At 47.5% G+C, this 19,090-nt stretch overlaps 1 protein-coding gene across 1 annotated transcript in view; it reads left to right on the top strand.

Annotated features, from left to right (window-relative positions):
* The window catches only part of PTDSS1 (phosphatidylserine synthase 1), a 360,643-nt gene that overhangs the window by 145,615 nt on the left and 195,938 nt on the right, over positions 1–19,090 (top strand). Inside the window, exon 3 of the mRNA XM_078686999.1 lies at positions 2,940–2,984. Within this exon, the coding sequence (XP_078543125.1) occupies positions 2,940–2,984 (45 nt within the window). The remainder of the gene's footprint in view (positions 1–2,939; positions 2,985–19,090) is intronic.

Here is a 19,090-nt window from a genome sequence, read left to right as displayed (position 1 = left end):
AACTGTTCAAGTAGGTGAAGCCTGAGTTGTGTAGTGCTTTGAATGTGTGTCTGTGTTCTGTGTGGGACTATGAGGATGAGTGGGGCTGCCTGGATGGTTTGTAGTCTTAAAGTGAGTTGCTTGGTGATCCAGCATAGAGGATGTTCCTTTAGTCCAACTTACTGATGACCAGGGTGTGAGTTACAGTTTTTCTAGTGTTGCTTGAAAGCCATTTGTAGATCTTTCTCAGCATCTTCAGGGTGTGGCAGCAGGATGCCGTGACAGTGCTGACTTTTGTGACCATGTCCAGTTTGCTGTCAGTGATTATTCTGAGGTTCCTGGCCAGGGTTCTGGGTGTGGGTCCATTAGTTGGAGTCCCATGGTGAGGTGTTCTTGCCAAAGCTCGCTACTTCTGTCTTGTATGTGTTGAACTTGAGACAGTTGGCTTTCATCCAGTTAGCGACTTCGGTCATGCAGCCAATGAACTTGTTTCTTGTGTTGGAGGTCTTGTCATCTGCATAGGAGATGATGTTGATATCATGTGCGAGGATGAAGTTGACCAGAGGGATCATGTATGTGTTGAAGAAAGTGGGGCTGATCAAACTTTGAGGCATTTCAATGATGAGTTTGCGGGCTTCCGAGGAGTAAAGTGCCAAGCTAACAGCTTGTGTCCTGTCTGTTAAGATGGAGCAGATTCATCAGAGAGCGAAGCCCTTGGATGCCAATCTTGTGCTGGTGCCTGCTGAGTAGGGTGTATGAACATATCAGATGCTGCAGAAAAGTCCAGTTCAATTAGGGCTGCCATGTATTCTCAGTCAAGGTTCATGTGGATGTTATCTGTTGCGGCGATGAATGCTATTTCAATATTGTGGTTAGATCTGAATTCAGACTGTGTTGCATTAAGGAGCTAGTGGTTGCTGAGGTGGTCAGTGAGGCACCCGTTGATTTGCTTCTCTAAGACCTGTGCCAGATAAGCTAGAAGGGAGACAAGTCTGTAGTTGTGAAGCCTGGCTGGGTTCGCAGACAATTTCTTGAGCATGGGCATGACAATGGCATGTTTCCAGGTGTACGACAATGTGACTGAGTCGAGGATGAGTTTTAGTGCTTAGTTGATCGTCAGGAGTCCTTTGCTGAAGGCATGGTGAAGGCAAGGGTCATATGAAGCCGCCAAGTTGATTGTCCAAATCGCTACTACCATGCAGACTGTGGTGAAGTCAGGCCATGAGATTAGGTCATTGCTGGAAGTTGAGTTGCAATGATGACAGGGCCTGGTTAAAAGCTGGAGTTACTGTAAATGGAGTTTATTTTGTTAGACGAATTTCAATAGCTTGTTATGGTTTTGTGAAGGGGTGATGTTTCTGTAGGTGGCAGGAGGCCCGCTGAAATCTGTGATGATGAAGATTTCCGTGCTGCTGTTAGTGCTGGCGTCTATGCTATGCAGTCTGCAGGAGCTGTGTGCTTGGTGTTCCGTATCTGCTGGTGGCAGCATCTTAGGGCTGATTTGCAGGAGTCTTGAACTAAAGCGTTATGACTTATGCTCCACTTGCGCTCCAGTAGCTTGCAGTGACGTTTCATCGGCTTGAGTTACTCGAAACACAAAGGTAGGTAACTTATTCATTCCTCCTCCTAGTATTGTTGTATTAACATTTTGTTCCCAGTCATTAAACATAGCCTTAGGAGTGTGAAATGTTACTGACCTCTATGAACCCTTCCAGGTCTCCTTCACATTTTGTACAATGTTGGTGGCTGTTCGAAGTCCAAGCCTGTCTTCCATGTTATTCATATCCATCCTAATTAATCTTTACAGTGGTTCTATTTATTCATTTTACCACCATTAGTCTACCATAAGAGATACATATGTTCAGGCTGGTGGCTAGCGCCGTAAGCGCAACATGTCCGCACATCAAAACATTAAACTTTTCAGAATCCATTGTTTTTAATTTATGTCCTGGAGCCTGCCAGCTGCTTCTTTAGGGGCTGTCTTATCCCTGATATTGCACTGTTTAAAAGATATCTGTAAAGCCACCTATTTTCCCAATTCATCACCTTTTAAGACACCAATTTCTCTCAGCAGCTTCTTATTTGTTGTAACTGGGAAACTATTTATGTGGCACTGCTTTACTTACTTGATTGATTATTTTTGTATATATATAATGTGGAAACTTTGGGAAACGTCTGGCAGATTTCAGTAATAATTACTGTTCTGTAACCACTTTGGTTCTGAGATCATTCTGAGTCTGCTATGGTAATGGTAGTAATACTTTCAGGTGACTTTTCAAATGTTGAGTCCATGGTCAAGATGCACAGAGGACAGACTCGAAGATTTATGGGAATATTGTGGCAGGCATCTGATCTACATTGGATGTTGCAGTAAATGTTGTGGTGTCGCTATAGTATGACACAAATTGTATGATTAATTGTAATAGTGGGGCATAGCAAAAAAAAGTGTGGAACTCTAAGAGCAGGGGTCCTTCATCTTCATAAATAGTGGGGTGCAAGGAACTGCAGAATTGATAATAAAATAAGCGAAGAGTGATTACTTCACAAATCTTTATTTAATGCACACAATGGAGTATCCACATTTAACCATTAGAAGCAGGGAGATGCTGAATGGTTTAGAAGCTGATCACCAGGATTCATGGAGTCAGTATTTCGTATGATGGTAATATATGAAGTGTGTCCATGACTGATTTCGCACCTGATCTTTGATTATTTGCAGTTTAGAACCAAGCAAGATTAAAAGGAGGAACATATTATATGGGGTAATGTTTGGCCGCTGGTTCCACAAAACAAACCTGTAGAGGCGGACAATGCTGCAAGCTGATACTCGGGATAAATACATTTGTGCGCACAACTAATGTAGGTGATTGAAGCTGGACCATGTACACTGCTTCTCTTCTAAAGCTAGACTCTTACCCCATAAAATCACCCCATTTTAAACCTTACTTTTTTCATTTCAGGACCATTTACACGGCCACATCCTGCCCTCTGGCGAATGGTGTTTGGTAAGTGTTATAAAACTATTTTTAATGTGAAAGGCACACATTTGGCTTTCCCCATTTAGTGGCAGTTCAGAACAATCTAGACTTGTACTTGTAGATCCTTAGATGATCATGGTAATGCGAAGAGTGAAGCTGCACTAAGTGGATTTCTTCGTCAGATCATCTTCTAACCGTGCACTGAGGTACCCTTGGCAGACACCTTACTCCTGCAAAAAGCTTGACTGAAGAAACATGCAGTGAGGAGGGGAGATTTCACGGGAGCTTTTAATAATATATACTGTACGATATTTGTTGCATGCAGTAGTTGTATGTTCAGGATTTTCATCACAAAGTAGCTCCTTTTTACTGCTTAGTAAAAATATGCATCTAGGAAGTGTATTTAACACACACATATATATTTCAGTTATTGTGATACGAAAAAGTAACTTTTATGAACTGGGGCCTCGCAGCTCCACGACCCACAATAAGACCAGGCACCAGATTGCCCCTCTTGCATGAGGTTGCTCTCCTTCAGTCTTCTATGAACAAGAAGTGATCCTTATGTCGCCATCAACACCTCCAGCATCGAAAACGCCACAGTAGAGTAAGGAGTAGGTGGCACCGCCATCTTCTGTTCATGGAGAGGTCTCATTCAAGGCCCCCTCTTGGGGGTTTAGCCCAGGCATATCTACAAAGGACCCGAGCTACTAAGGGCCATATCTCTTTTCACTTATGAGCTCCTGGGTAGACTTGTATGTGGGTCAGAGTGTCGCAATCGGATCCTCAAGCAAAATACACCGGACCATAGCCCATGAGAGTAAATGTATCCGCGCATGTACAGTGTTGACCCCAAACAAATTCTCCAGCTATTGACTACAGACTTTTACATTAATGGAACCCTAAAACATTTCAAAAGGACCCCACATCCTTAGTCCTTTCCAGCTCCTCCTCTGATATTCTTGATGTTTGCCTCTAATCTACAGTACCTGTAAGCAAACGTTGCAGGTTTCAGTTCCTACATAGCTACGGTCTGTTTCACCATTAAACGCCCTTTCAACCTCCACAACCGCAGATAAATGTTTTGACCATTAAAAATAGTTCCCAATCCCATGAGTTGTCACCATGTCTCGGTTTGGGGTAATTTTCCTCAACACCCCTAAGCGACCCACGAATAAGAGAACGCCCCTTTCATGCCCCCTTCAATTTGAGAGACGGAAATGGTCGCTGAAGCACTTTGGTGAGTCTGAAAGACTTTCCTGACATGGAAAAGTGCTTTGATAGATTGTAAAAAAGTGTTACATCGCCAACCCTCTTTTTTGTGAGACATAGACGTTGTAACCGCAACATGCCTTTTTACAGTGGGCCCATGTTAATCATTTCACGGAATAGTATATAAAAAGTCATAAAACCAGTATTTACATTGTGAACTAAATCAAGAACATGCAGCTTCGGTCTGTTATTGCAGTGAAGTCATTTGGTGCCCTCCAGCTGGAGTTGTGTTTTATGAAATAATTGTCATGCGACAGTTGGATGTTGCATCACGCCTCCTATTATCAGCGCTCCACTCATGCCACTTTATTTATCTTTGATTAAATATCCCAGCAAACGAGCACCTGCAGTTACTGTCTCCACAACAGCACACTGGGTGTTCAAACACTGCTCAGACTTCCCTGTCTTTGGTACAGAGCAGCAGTCAGAACTGCTAAGTAGTACAAGGCACCGAAGTAAGAGGGCAGAAGTCTGTCACGAGCCTAAATCCTAATCGTACTTAATGCTTTTCTAAGGCACAGTGGAATGTTGCTGCTGATCTGAAGAGGTTTTATTGTAAGTTCAGATCTAAGTTTGCAGTGGGAGAAGCATGATTGAGCCGTTGTGAATGTGTCCTTGTTGTTCCTATGTTAAGTAATACCCAAGCTCAGATCCATGGATTCTCAAATAAATCTTCAGTTGGGTTCTCGTTCACTGGAGTCCAAATCGTATCTTTTATATTGTATTGGTTGTGAGCCGTATTGAATAATGCCCATTAAACTTGAGTCGGCCAGTGCTTTTTTCCAGTAATTGATTATAAGTAGTTTAATACCAGATTCTGTAAGATCTGTGATTAGCGTTGTGTGACGCTGTAGCGGCTTGGGGGAGTTTCCATACGGTTTTGGGAGGTTCATCCTTTGGGGTCCATATTGGTCGTTGTCATGGTGTACTGTAAGTGCAGATGGGTTCATGACGGCATTGGACAAAATTCCACCTGAAAGCTGCTTTAGGAGTGAAGTTCTCATTTAATGTGCCTGGCCTGCTGAGTCCAAATGGGGCCATATTTTCCACTGATTAGAGCGGCTGAATTATATGACGCTATCAAACCCTCTTTCTGATTGGCAGTTACAATTTTGAAATAAGCAGTCGACTGTGAAGAGTGGGTCCCCGCGAGACCCCGTACCGATGAAATACCTGAAGCAGGTCGCCCCTACCATCGGCGGCCTTGTGACTGACCTTATAAACCTTTCTTTTTCCAAAGGAGAGGTGCCCCCCAGTTGGAAGGGAGCGGTTGTCAAGGCCCTCTTGAAGAAGCCTAGCCTGGACCCCGCCGACCTTCTTCTTCTTTTTTTTTTTTTTTTTTTTTTTTTGGTGCAAGACTTTTATTTCACATCGTCACAGAGTTAATATACACTTTCTACGCCTACAACCTGACTAGGCCGGCATTGCATTGGTTGGTGTCATCAAACATTGCTCTTCACATACACAGCCCATCAGCCGACAACCGAAGGTCCGGCGGCGTGTCGATATTTTGACTGTCAAGTGTGCAATTAGACAATATGTGACGCTGGTACTATGGCATTGATGGTCTCACATTTTGTACAGTTTTTTTTCCCTTACAGTTGCAACCCCCGTAACCTGGAGGAGCATTTCAACCCAACCCCCCCGAAAAAATTGAAAACAATAAAAACGTATATATCACTGCATCACAGCATTCTTCCCCCTCCATCACTTCATCGATTAAACTCCCCTACCAACTTTCGGTCTATGTCAATTCAGCTCTGCCTGCGGTTCTTGGACTGCCAAGGTCGACGCCATGTATTGTCTAAAGGGCTCCCAATAGTCTCGAGGGCGCGAGCCCGCCGGCAACTCCTCTTCGTATGTGGCTAGTGTGTCACAGCAATACGCCAAGTCCTCCAACCAGTTTTTAACTTTAGGTCGTAGTTTGCTGCTCCAGTGCAATGACACTCTCCTTTTTGCCATGAGTAAGGCGATCACGCACAGCCTTCGCCTTTGCACTTTTAGCTGTGGCACCAACCCCAGCAGACATGTCTTGGCTGTGCATGGCAGCTCCGCACCCAGCATATCATTAAGGGCTTGGATCACCTGTACCCAATATTGTGCAACCAAGTTACAGTGCCACGCTAAGTGCATAAAATCAGCATTGTCCTGCCCACATCTTACACAGTTGGAGTCATCCCTCAAACCATACCGGTGCAGCCTGTTGGGTGTGTGATACACTTGATGCAGGTATTTATAGTGTATAAGTCTCAGATTGCCATTTGGTGTCAGCATTCCCGTCAGTACACAGGATGTCTCCCATTCCTCATCTGTCAGTGTATCCTCTAGTGAAGTGCACCACCTCTCCCGGGCCCGTGTTGCTGTACTCCCTATGTGTGCCTGTGCGCTGCTGTAGAGTCTAGAGACCAAGTGTGATGCGGAGGGAGAGGTAAGAACCATTTGCAGTGGGGCCAGTGTCTGTGGCTCAGCCGGGAATGTCGGATAATACTCCTTCACCGCTCGTTGTAGTCGATAGTAGTTGAAGCTAAAGAGCAGTGTCGGGTTTTTAATGTAAGTCAGCTTGTGTAGTGTCACAAACTTCCCGTCCTTATACAGGTCGCCCCATCTGTCTATGCCAGCCTGCTTTAGTAGGTCCATACCAACTTGCTCCTGAGTCACAGAAATGGCTGGATGGTGTTCTAGTGGGAGTGCGGGTGCATAAAGGGGCGTGTTGTGCGCTGTCCTGCCTAGCAGTTTCCAGGCTTCAATTGTGGCATTCACCGGATTGATATCCTGTGCATGTAATCGTGGTCTGCTGTGGGACAGAATGCTTGTCAGCGGGATCGGGTCTGCATCCCCCTTTTCCACCGCTACGTGCGTTAGGAAGGGTATCTCATGGAACCAGTAGTGGGCGAATTGCGCCTGGGCACAGAGATAGTAGAGGTACATATCAGGGACCTTAAACCCACCCTGGGCGTATGGCAATGTCATTGTTTGTAGATCTATCCTGGCCTGTTTCCTGGCCCATATTAAGGATAGCATGAGCGATTTTATATTACGGAACACCTCTGCGGGGGGTTTAATGGGTATGTTGTTGAATAGGTACAGAAATTTTGGCAACAGTACCATTTTCACTATAGCAAGTCTGTCAGCCAAGGACAGTGGCAGTCCAACCCACCTCTTAATTTTATCTTCCAGCGAGGATATGACTCTCCCGTAATTGGTGCGGATAACCAATTCCGGGTCCCTGTGGAACCACACTCCTAGATATCTAGTCGGCTCGTCTTGCCACTCCAGAGGATAGTCCAGTGTGGTAGGCTTAGTGCCGTCGGTTAGTGCTAGCACTAGGGACTTGGACCAGTTAATTTGCAGTCCTGAATGTTGACCATATTTTATATATTCCCGCAGCAGCGGGTTGAGATGCTGGTCGGGGTTTTTTACATACAGGACCATGTCATCAGCGTATAGAGATATGTGTATAGGTCGTGCTGGAAGTTGAATGGCCGAATGATGGTAATGCTGTCTGATCTTGCACGCCAGTGGCTCGAGCACGAGGGCAAATAACATTGGTGAGAGCGGGCACCCCTGTCTGGTGCCGCGTCCAATGGTAATTGGGCCAGAGAGGTGTTTATTAACCCTAATTCGCGCAGTGAGATTCGTATATAACATGGTAATCCAACCTGTAAACAGTGGCGGGAACCCCATTCGAATCAGTACCGCGTGGAGGAAGGGCCAGTCAATGGTGTCAAAGGCTTTGGCCGCGTCCAAGAGGACCGCCACCGCCTTTATGTCCGGGGCCAAGTGGTGCGCCAGTGCAAATAGGGTGCGGGTATTGTGCGTGGTTGATCTGTCCGGGATGAAACCCGACTGGTCAGGCCTAATCAGCAGCGGCGTGAGTGGTTTCAGCCTGTCCGCCAGTAGGCTTGCCAGTATTTTGGTGTCCACGTTGATGAGCGAGAGAGGACGATATGAGTCGCATTGTTCTTCGTCCTTCCCGGGCTTCAACATGGTAATTAGGAGCGCCTCTCTCATTGACGCTGGTAGCGTCTGTGCCTCATGTGAGGCTTCATAGAGTCGCACTAGGTGGGGCGCCAGAATGTCTGCGTACGCTTTGTAGAACTCAACCACAAAGCCGTCCGGCCCCGGGGCCTTGCTATTTGGGAGACGTCTAATGGTGTCTATGACCTCCTGTGTTGTGATAGGGCGCGCTAGGTATTCCCTTTGTCCGTCTGCCAACCATGCTATTTCAACGTCCGCCAGATAAGTCAGCAGTTCCTCTTGCGGTATGACCGGTCGTGCTCTATATAGTGCCCCGTATGTGCCCATGAACTCCCCCATGATAGTCTGTATGTTGTGTGTGCGTTCGCCAGTCGTGGTTTGAATCACCTCAATGTGCTGCGGTGTCCTGCCCTTACAGATTTTCTCAGCTAGCGCCCTGCCAGGTCGACCCCCCTCGCCGTATCTCCTGGCTGTCGTTCGTTTGAAGATGTATTTCAATTCATCTGCCGCAAATGAATGGTGTTCTGATAAAAGGGCCCTGATGTCTCCCAGCAGAGCAGCATCTCCCGTGTGTGTGTACCGCTGTTCCAGTTCCTGTATGTCCTCCTCCCGCCTCTGCAGTTGGTGTTGTATGTCCCTCAGTATGCCAGAAGTGGTGCTTATGCATACGCCCCGGATAGTTGCTTTAAAGGCTTCCCACAGGAGGCACGGGTCTTCCGTTGTGGGTGAGTTTAGCTCAAAGTAGTCTGTGATTGCCTTCAGGATGGTGTCCGTATATATTGGATCTCTCAGTGCTTGTGCGTTGAATCGCCATACATACGGCGGCGGCACATAGTGAGGGATATGTAGCTTTATTAACACAGGGCTATGGTCTGATAACGTCCTGGGGAGGTGCTTGACGTCTTTCACCCATGTCAGTGTATCCTGAGTGCCTAGCCAGAAGTCTATTCTGGACCAGCTGTTATTAGCCGCGTTTATGTGTGTCGCCTGATAGTCCCCAGGGTGCTTTATCCTCCACACGTCAACCAGGTGTAAGTCAGTCATCGCTTCTTGTAGCATTGCCCTCGCCTTGACATGTGGTTCCAGGGTATGTTGTGCTCTGTCCAGCCCATCTTAAAGTGTGACATTAAAATCTCCCCCCCCATAGTATGTTGTCTGCCTCAACATCTGCCAGCGTGTGCCACAAGGTTTCGTAGAAGTTGGAGTCATCTATATTCGGGCCATAGACATTCACTAGTGTGATCTGCTGTTGTCTCACCTTGCCTACCACCACCACGTATCTGCCCTCCGTGTCTTTGCGTGTGTCCGTGATTTTAAAGTGGGTGCCCTTTTTTATCAGTATACTAACGCCCCTTGAGAAGGTTGAATAGTTAGAGCTAGTGATCGATTCCGCCCACCTACTCCCCAGTTTCGATGTGTTAGTGGGCGCCATGTGTGTTTCTTGTATAAAGACCACATCTACATTAAGTCTATCTAGATACGCAAACATGTGTCGTATCTTCTTCGGATTCCCCAGGCCTCGTATGTTCCACGTGATAAAGTTCAGCGTGTTAGGGTGCGTCATCGCTGAGTGTCTAGCTGTCGATTCTGTGCGTTATTGTTTGGTATATTGACCATTATGCAGTTTCGCAACTCTGTGTTGTGTTCGTGTCGTAGTATTCCTATTGGGAGCATAGTAAAAACCACTTCAATCCAAGCAACGGATGGAGTCGCAATGCCTCTCAGATACAGTGCATATATTTGAACCTTCCCCAACTCCCTTCTCCTCCCCCCTCCCACTTCAGCACCCAAACTTTGCCAAAGCCATCCCCATAAGAACTTCAAAACAATGTCGAAACTTGAGTAGGGGTACACCCGCGTGGGGGTGTCGCCAAGAGCACACGTCTCCATCCACATAGTGGATGTGGACGGGTGCAGATTTCAGTCGCATATGTGACAGAGTTTGTCCCTCATCTCCTCCCCTTGCGACGCTCTAGGGTGAGGCAGCAACTATCTCCATAGGCAGTCTAACCTTGCTCTGTAGAGCGTGAGATAGTGCGCTCCAGTGCGCCCACGGCGTCCCTTCAGTAGAGGTCCCACTCTGGACATAAGTGTCGTTACATCAGTTCAAAGGTTATGCATCCCTATTATTGCTAGTCATCAGTTGCAGACATTTACCTTGCGTCTTGTGGCGCAATATTTACTCACTGTTCAAACAGTCCTGTAGGTGCACGTTGCAGCCAAAGGAGAGAAAAACAAAAACCAAAAACGTCTCTCTCCCACTGCAGCTCAATGCAACTCGGCGTCCGCCCATCTCGGCCAGGTCAAGTTCAATCCGCTCATTCACTCGCTGTAGTCCTTCAGTTCGGCCATCAATCGTTGTCGCTCAGCCTGTCTCCCTTTTCCCGCTCTTTGCGGCGTTTGCCGAGTGTCTTGACATATTCGTGCGCGGCCTGCACCGACTTGAGTATCACTGGTTTGCCCTCAGTAAGAATTCTGAGTTTCGCTGGGTAGAGCATTGCATACCCAACTCCCATGTCACGGAGTTTCTGTTTGACGGAGGCGAATTCCTTCCGCGCCATTTGCACTGCCATGGTGTGGTCGGGATAGAACTCCAGGGTGCTTCCCTGATACGTAACTTTGCCTTTTTCTCGTGCAAGCCGTAGTATGGTGTCCCTGTCCCGGTAGTTGAGGACGCGGGCGATGATCATCCTAGGAGCAGCCCCCGGCTTAGGGGTGGGTGCCAGGGAGCGATGTGCACGCTCGATCAGGAAGACCTCTGAGAAGCTCTCCGTGCCAAATATGTCCTTCAACATGGCCTCCACGTACGGCTCCATCTTGCCGGTGTTGGTCGTCTCCGGCAGGCCCGAAATGCGCACATTATTGCGGCGTGACTTGGCTTCTTGATCCTCCACCTTCGCTTTTAGGGTTTCTAGCGTTTTCGCCATGGCGCCACATGACTTTGACGTGTCCCTGGAGAGATCTTCGACCGTTGATATTCGTTGTTCTGCTTCCACCAGTCGTTCCTCATGGTTCTCCATTTTCGCCGTCATGGCGTACACCCTCAGGACAACCGCGTCCATCTTGTTGTTCATCTCCTGCATGCTCTGCTGGATGGCACGCAGGACTGCTTCCATGTTGGTATCGTCTCCCAGGTCGTGATCCCTCTCCGCGTCCGTGGCAGGCGCTGTTTTTGGCGTTTGTTTCTTTGATTCGAAGGGTAATTTTGATTGACTCTTATCCGGTTTCCCCATGCCGCTGGAGGACACAATCGGACTGCTAGTGCGCTGCGCCGGACTGGTCGCAGCTGGGGACACTATCGTCGTTCGCTTCCTTCTCGGTGGATTTCCCTGTGCCCCTATCGCCGCTGATTTACTCATTTGGCCCCTCTCTATTCATGCTGTCATCATGGCATGCGTACCTCTGCGCGCTGTTGCAGGGGGCTGTATCGCCGTTAATGTGCCGTCTTTGATATCCTCACCGAAGTGGAAGGCGCCGGGAAGCCCAACAGGGCGCGATTACCTCGGATCGACAGAGCCACGTCCCTGCATGAGAAGCTCGCTGGCCATCCGGCAGTGAGTTTTGTTGGAAGGTAACCTTCGCACTGTGCCTGTACCGCAGCGCTTGTTTCCTAGTTGCGAATATCTTTGTCCCAGGAGTTGCGCCTTTTTTGCCACTAAGCTGCCAGCCGCCCCTTCCAGCCGACTGTCGCACAGCTGAGCCGCCGCCCGCCACTCGAGTACTCACTCAGGGTCATTACAGGCTCGCTGCGCCGTTTGCAGTCCCTCCGGCCGTGCGTTTCACTGCGGCCGCCATTTTGAGGTCCGTGGAACGCATCTCCTTCGCCGGCCAGGCACCGCCTGCAGGGGCATCCAGGGCTTTGTCCCGGGCAGCGTAGTGTTACTGCTGTTGCAGCGCGAGGTTGTGGCCGCTCACTGGCCGTGTTTAGGGGCTGTCAGCACTTGTCCGACTCGGTGCCCCGGGTCGCGGTCGCCGCCATCTTGGATCGCCGATCGTCGCTACAGCAATGTTCCTCGCCTTCTCCTTACGGCGTCTCGCCACGTTGCTGTAATGTCAGCGTCTCGTTACTCCCATCTTCCGATCGCCATATCTCTGTCCGTGGCGGGCAGAGAAGCAGTTTTGGGGGATATAGGGCCGCTTTTCCTTCACCCGTCCGGCGGAGCTGACTCACACGCCAGCCATTCCGCAGTGCGCCCTCTAGCGCCCCCCCCTCCCCGCCGACCTTGCTAATTTTAGGCCCATCTCTCTGCTCCCCGGCATTAGCAAGGTGGCGGAGAAACTCGTGAATAAGCGCCTATCGGGTTTTCTGGAATCCAATTCCCTCCTGGGTGATTCCCAAATGGGTTTTCGCCCTGTTCAGGGGACGGACACTGCCCTGCTCGCAGTCGTGGAGAATGCCAGGAGCATTTTGGATTCAGGGGGATCGGTGGCAGTCATCCTCCTGGACCTCAGTGCGGCATTTGACACCGTAGACCACCAGGTGTTACTCCATCGGCTGGCGGGGTGGGGGTCTCCGGGATGGCCCTGAAATGGTTCGCGTCATTTCTGGAGGGCCGGACGTTTGAGGTTTGGGAAGGCCAGGAGAAATCAACATCAGTCCCTCTCCAGTGTGGTGTGCCACAGGGCTCATCGTTGAGCCCTACATTGTTCAACATTTATATGGCCCCTCTGGAGAGTGTGGTGCTGCCACTGGGTATTAATATCATCAGCTATGCTGATGATACCCAGTTGGTGGTAGGGCTCCCCCAGGCGGCAAACCAACCCGACCGGCTGCACACCTGTTTATCTCAGATCTTTACGTGGATGTGCAACTCGGCACTCAAACTTAACGGTTCGAAAACCGAATTGATGATGCTAGGGAACTCTCCTCCCTCCCTCTCACTGAGCAGCTGGCCCAGCTGCCTGGGAATGGCACCCACCCCCAAACAGGAGATTAAGAGCTTGGGGGTGTGGCTAGAGCAGGACCTCTCTTTTAGGACTCACGCCAAAAAGACAGCAGGCGTGTGCTTTGGTCTACTCCGGTCTTCCCGGAAGATCCTACCTCTCCTCCCGATGGCCTCGAGGAGGCTGCTAATCCAGGGACTCATCATCTCACGGCTGGATTTCAGCAATGCGCTGTTTCTGGGGGCTCCAGAAACAACCCTAAACAAACTGCAGCAAGTACAAAATGCTGCTGCTAGGCTCTTGACGGATCTGCCCAGGCGCCAATCTGCCCGCCCGGCGCTTAAGGCGCTCCATTGGCTTCCCATCAGAGAGAGGGTGAATTTTAAAGCACTCTGTATGGCCCACAAAATCCTGCAGGGTAAAGGGCCACCGATCCTACGGGAGATGGTCCAACCCTATAAGGCCCCTCGTACCCTGCGCTCGGATCACCAACATCTGCTACAAGTGGCGAGAGTAAGGAAGGCCAGGACTGGCGGCAGAAAATTTTCCATAAACGTTGCAACTTTGTGGAACTCCCTTCCGTTATTCCTACGCTCTGAAACGAGCTCTTTACGGTTCCGCAAACTTTTAAAGACCCACCTGTTCCCTGTCTAATGTCTCTCTCTTCTGTTATGGTGCCCCTGTTTTTTTTTTTGGAAGAGCGCGGGGATGCCCAAGGGTAACCAGGCGCGATATAAAACTCAATAATAATAATAATAATAATAATAAAGAGTCCGAACAAGGATACAGGCAAGCATGGGCGTCCGCAGACATTTTTCCAGGGGGCGGGGGGGGGGGGCAAAATGTTAACGTCATCACCATCCTCCGACATGATGTGTGCTAGGTGGGGCACAAGAAACACTGGGGTGCAGAATTAGGATAGACTCAATTAAATGCCTGGAATCCAGGGCATGTGGCTGACCCTGCCACAGGCCAACAAACACCACCTGTAGGGAAAACGCTAAACTTTCTGTCAAGGTGCTTTATTTCTGACTGCTAGGTGTGCAGACGTCTGGGTTCTCGATCCAACACCAATCAAGGCTGTCTTCAGCACGATTCGATTTTTATCAGAATAGTTTAAAACAGCCTATGATTAAAGCACCAGATTAAATGTACTGTATGCACTGTGTATGTTAGGGATTATTTGTAGCACACATATTTACCAATATTGCCATCTTGGTGCTAGAATGCATGATAACTTTTATCCAAAGTTAAAGCACTACGTCAAAGTTAGTAGTAAATAATGCAGCAATCACACACACTAGTGATTTGCCAGTAGGTGCTCCCTTTACTAAAATTCCCCGGGCTTTGCTAAATTTGACACACATTCAATTAATTTATACAAAATAAAATGTATAGGTCCAAATGTTAGCGTGGCATTGTGCGCATGTTTAGGGATACAATAATGGCCAGCTCCCTTATGCGGAAGCCCGGCACCATAAATGTGTGGCACATGCGGCTTCTGCAGCTGCGCCACATCACAGGTCCAGGGATGCTGAGTCTTACACAGTGGTCGAAGTGGGGGAAAAAAGTTGGGGAACAGTGGGCGGAGAATCAGAGGGCGGGAATAACCCAAGGATTGGATCTGTGGGTGGAGCCAGAGGTGTGACTAGAATGCGCAGACATCCCATTTTTTAGTATTTGTTCAGCATTTCACTGCCCAGTTTAATCAACCAATGGATACACATGATTATTTAAGGTTATAGTGAGTTATTGACATTAAAATATATTCACAAAGTGGGATATGCTTCTAATCACAGAATGTACCAAATACGATAAAATGTGGAAACACAAGCCATTTGTCTCCGAGCCATGAAGTTTCTGTCATCAGCACTTCACCCTTTTTCAACAACAGCAGTTCGAACATGAATGGCAAAATATCCTAGTTTGCAAATGTTTTCTCTAAAATTATGGCTCTGCCATATTACCTCATAATGCAAGATCTGCTGCATGATCTGACCATTTAAACTAATAAATTGTTTGTAGCTCAAACATATCAAAAGTTAATATAAAATGTGACTTGTGTTGCTGCGGAGTGGATGGCCTATTGTAAAGGTTGACTGGTCACCTTTCTCACTGCTGCGTTTGTATGTTACACTGGTACTAATAAGGCAAAATCTTTCCAGAGACTGTTAGCATGTGAACACACATCAAAATAATAAAATATCTGAAAATATACTGCATTACGCTGCAGCCTTTTTTTAATGCATAATTTAGTCAACACTACGGCATAATGTTGTCATCCTTTGCTGCATAATTAATTCCAGTGGCCCCACAGCAGGCAGCACATGTTAAAATTGCTTGTGAATGAAGCAGGGAAACTGTGAAGTTTGCGAACTTAGTTTGGTGTGCGTGCAAATCCTGCATTGCCAATCCCTGGGGAGTTGCAGCTACTGCTGCTGAAACAAGGCCAATGGAGGTACCTTTGGGTGAGGCAGACTGGCCTCAAGGGCAGGGCCAACCATAGCACTGGTTATGTCCTGTGCATTAATGTTTGTTAGTGCCCCCCAATGACCACCTCTGCCATGGATTCCCTCACTACCACCCATTAACTGTGCCCCCACAAGACTCCATAACCACTCTATCTCAGATACATTTAATTTGATTTATAGCGCCACTCATACCATTGTAGGGTGTCAGGGCACTTTACATCACACACATTACACAGAGACAATCAATATGTGTGTAAATGACTGTATAGAAATTGTTAAATAAGACTAAGGACTACAAGGTGTAGGAGTCACATGACAACCATACTAGTAGCCCGTATAGTTTTATAGTGATTGGTCTGGAGAAACACAATACCCGGAATTTAAAACGTAATACCATGGTTGGGGGTTCTCCTTAATAATCAGAATGGATTTCTGTCCAAAAGAACACTTTTTGGGACATTAGGATAATCAAAGACTGGGGACGGGGGGGACATAACGCTCTAATTTATACCTTGCAGTTTGTATGCAGCTCTTAGATGACAGTTAACAGCTCACTGTTCTAAGTTAGGATTTTAACTTATAAACTGCAAGTAACAAAAGGATCTCTCTGACAAAAGCAGTAGCCCACTGACCTATTTACATTATGTGCACTTTGTGAACTGCATGGCGCATGTTCTTTGCAGCCGGTACATTAACTCTCTGAGCTACCTTTCCATGAGTCAAAGCTTCCACTAGACAAAATTCTGATCTCTCTCTAGGAAGAACATTAATCACCTGAGTCATCATGACATTTTTATTGTTGCCGAAAATTGCTGGAGGCCAGGAAGGAGGCAGCAAGCATTTTTAAAACCATAATATACTTGAAAACATGATGCCTTCACCTAAAGTCAGCACCCAGTGCGGTCACACTGGTTGCACCGCCCTAGAGCTGGCCCTTCTCAAGGGTCCTGTGACCTCAGTGACTGTTCTAGGGTGTGCTGCTTCATAGGCCTGCCCGCAAGACTGGAGGTGAACTTCAGTATGGATAGTGGTGGACAAGCCTTGAAGGTTAACCTATACTTGTCATGCTAGGGTCCACCTGCTGGTGCGAATACACCAGGACTTCTAAGGTGTTGCGAAGCCTTCTAATGTCTAGCATGTGATTGTGCTCTCGCAGGAGAGTGATCTGGTTGGCTGGTTATTAAGGCTGAACCTGGTTCCCAGTTCCAAATTCAGCAGCTCTGACCATAGTGCCACATCCTCTCCCCCACTGAACACTGTACTGCCCCACTGAGAAAAACTCCCACTGTTTTCAACTACAACCCAATTGTTGCCCGCTATAAACACCTGGATGCGCAATTTAAATTACGCACTAGACCAGAGCAATATGCGGCCTACAAAAAAAAAAAAAGTAACAACATCCTGGAAAAAGCAAACACTTATAGGGAATGCAAAATTTAGCAAACCATGGGAAATGTAAGCAGGAACAACATGGTTACCTTAATGCTTTTACACTCACTTTCAGAAATCAGTGAGTGCTTTTGCCTGAAAAATTAAGGACACGACTACAGGGCCCTGAATGGACCCATTTCAATGGCCATTGCTTATATTCTTACAAAACGTAAGCAGTATGGTAAAAAGACCACATCCCTGGACGCAGAGCCGCAGCATACATTTTGTTTATCAATCCACACATTGCAGTGCCTCCATAATTGGTGCACTAGTTCCAAGTCCAGGGAAATCAAAGACAAGAAAACAAAAATAGCGCTTCACTGGCAAACTCTGTAAAAGTGGCGCTAATGTGTTTCAGTGTGAATAAAATCAGTTTGGCCAGTTTGCTACCACTCTGTCTTACTTTATTTAGTTATTTATCTTTTTTTCATATTTTTAGCCTTTTATTCCCAATGCTGCACTTTGGAATTAAAATGTCAGAAAAATACGACATTTCCAGCAAAAGCGTCTTTCTTTTTTGGATCCATTTCACAGGGAAGCAAATAAAAGAAAGGAGAGGAAAGAAAGTGAAAACCCCGTCTTGAAGTCACGGTTTTCAAGGGCGTCCGCAGGGGGGGCAAGGAGGGTCGCTCCAGGGGGGGGCAAGCACCCCTCCTTGCCCCCCCCCCTGCGGACGCCCATGCAGGCAAGGCTGTTCCTGACGCCACAGATTCTACTGAAAAATAATCCCTGGCTAATCACTTCTTATTTTTAGTTGGTATAATCAACATGAGGAAGGGTCGTGCAGTGATGGTGTGAGGGTCGCCTTTAAGAAAGAGTGATAAGAGGATCTGTTTTTATCCTCTTAGATTTTTCTGGCAAGATTCGGCATTTCCACTGGTTTTTGTGCTGAATTATGTTCACCTTGTTTATGGGAAACGTTTTATCTGGCTGTCATTTACGGGAGCGTTTCTCTTCACCTCTTTCGCCAGAGCAATGCCCAAAGCTCGCACTCTACTTAAATACATTTTGCACACTATATTTGACGCAGACATTCGTCATTCCTTTTTTTATGCCCCAGGGCGCTGTCTGGTGCTACTGCTGCCCCAGATCCGAATCCTCCACGTGCCATGTAAGAATGAGCTGTCCAGTCACGAATTCGGCCTGCTCTGTGAGTCGCGTGCCCTTTAAGCACACGTTTTTCAGCTGCAGTTTAGGGTCCTGGAAAGATTATCCTGCAAACCTCCTTTTACTTTGTGCACCCCCCCAAAGATGTGCGCAGTTCAAGACAGAAGAGAAGTTTGGACCCATAAACGCAGAGAGCGCGCTCTGCGACCGTCCTCTTGAGGTCTGGTTGCCAGGCACGCATATGGTACGTGGCAATTAACTGTACCCTAGGTGATTCAGCCACCGTGCCTTGTGGTGAATGGCAGTAATCGTACTTATGTTGCAGAGTGCGATGTGCAGATCTGGCATAGAAAGTATATTTTTTAGTTCCCACTAAATAGATTGCCTATCACCAATTAGAAGGAAAGCCTTTCGTCATCGGCCCTGCCTTTGCCCGCACTTGCATTCACATCCATATATTTTCAGGGGTCCCTGACAGAACTTTTCATCTCGTGCCATTCGTACTGCACGTGTGCGAGATTTGCACAGATGCAGTATTTATGGCGGCCTCTGCATCATTGATGGCTGCCCGTGTTTCCATGCGGTCTCGGGCTCCTCGGTGCTCGGCTGCGATGGGCTGTCTCGCACAGACGATTATTTAGTTACAGAGTAAGTGGAGCTAAAAGGCGCGGTCCCTCTGGTCTCCTTAATCGCTCTGCTTAGTCGTGCGCTTTAATCATTAAGTGAAGTTGAATCCATTTGGGAATATTTCTTTTGGCCAACACGGCCGAAGTGTTCCAACAAAGCTTCAAGAGGCTGTTGAGTTTTGGGGTGGGAGGAGCGTTGCATCTCCAGAACGTCCATATGAACACTCCACACAGCCAGCTGATCAAAATAAACAACCACAGCACGATACATTGCCATTGCTTATGATATACATTTTCTGCATTAATTTCTTTATTGTAGTAATTAATTAAAATTACGACAAAGCAATCCAGTACACCCCAGCCC

Source organism: Lissotriton helveticus, chromosome 4_1 (assembly GCF_964261635.1).
Source record: "Lissotriton helveticus chromosome 4_1, aLisHel1.1, whole genome shotgun sequence".
Classification (NCBI taxonomy): domain Eukaryota; kingdom Metazoa; phylum Chordata; class Amphibia; order Caudata; family Salamandridae; genus Lissotriton; species Lissotriton helveticus.
Note: the sequence above shows the minus strand (reverse complement) of the source record. Positions and strands in the feature narration are given on the sequence as shown.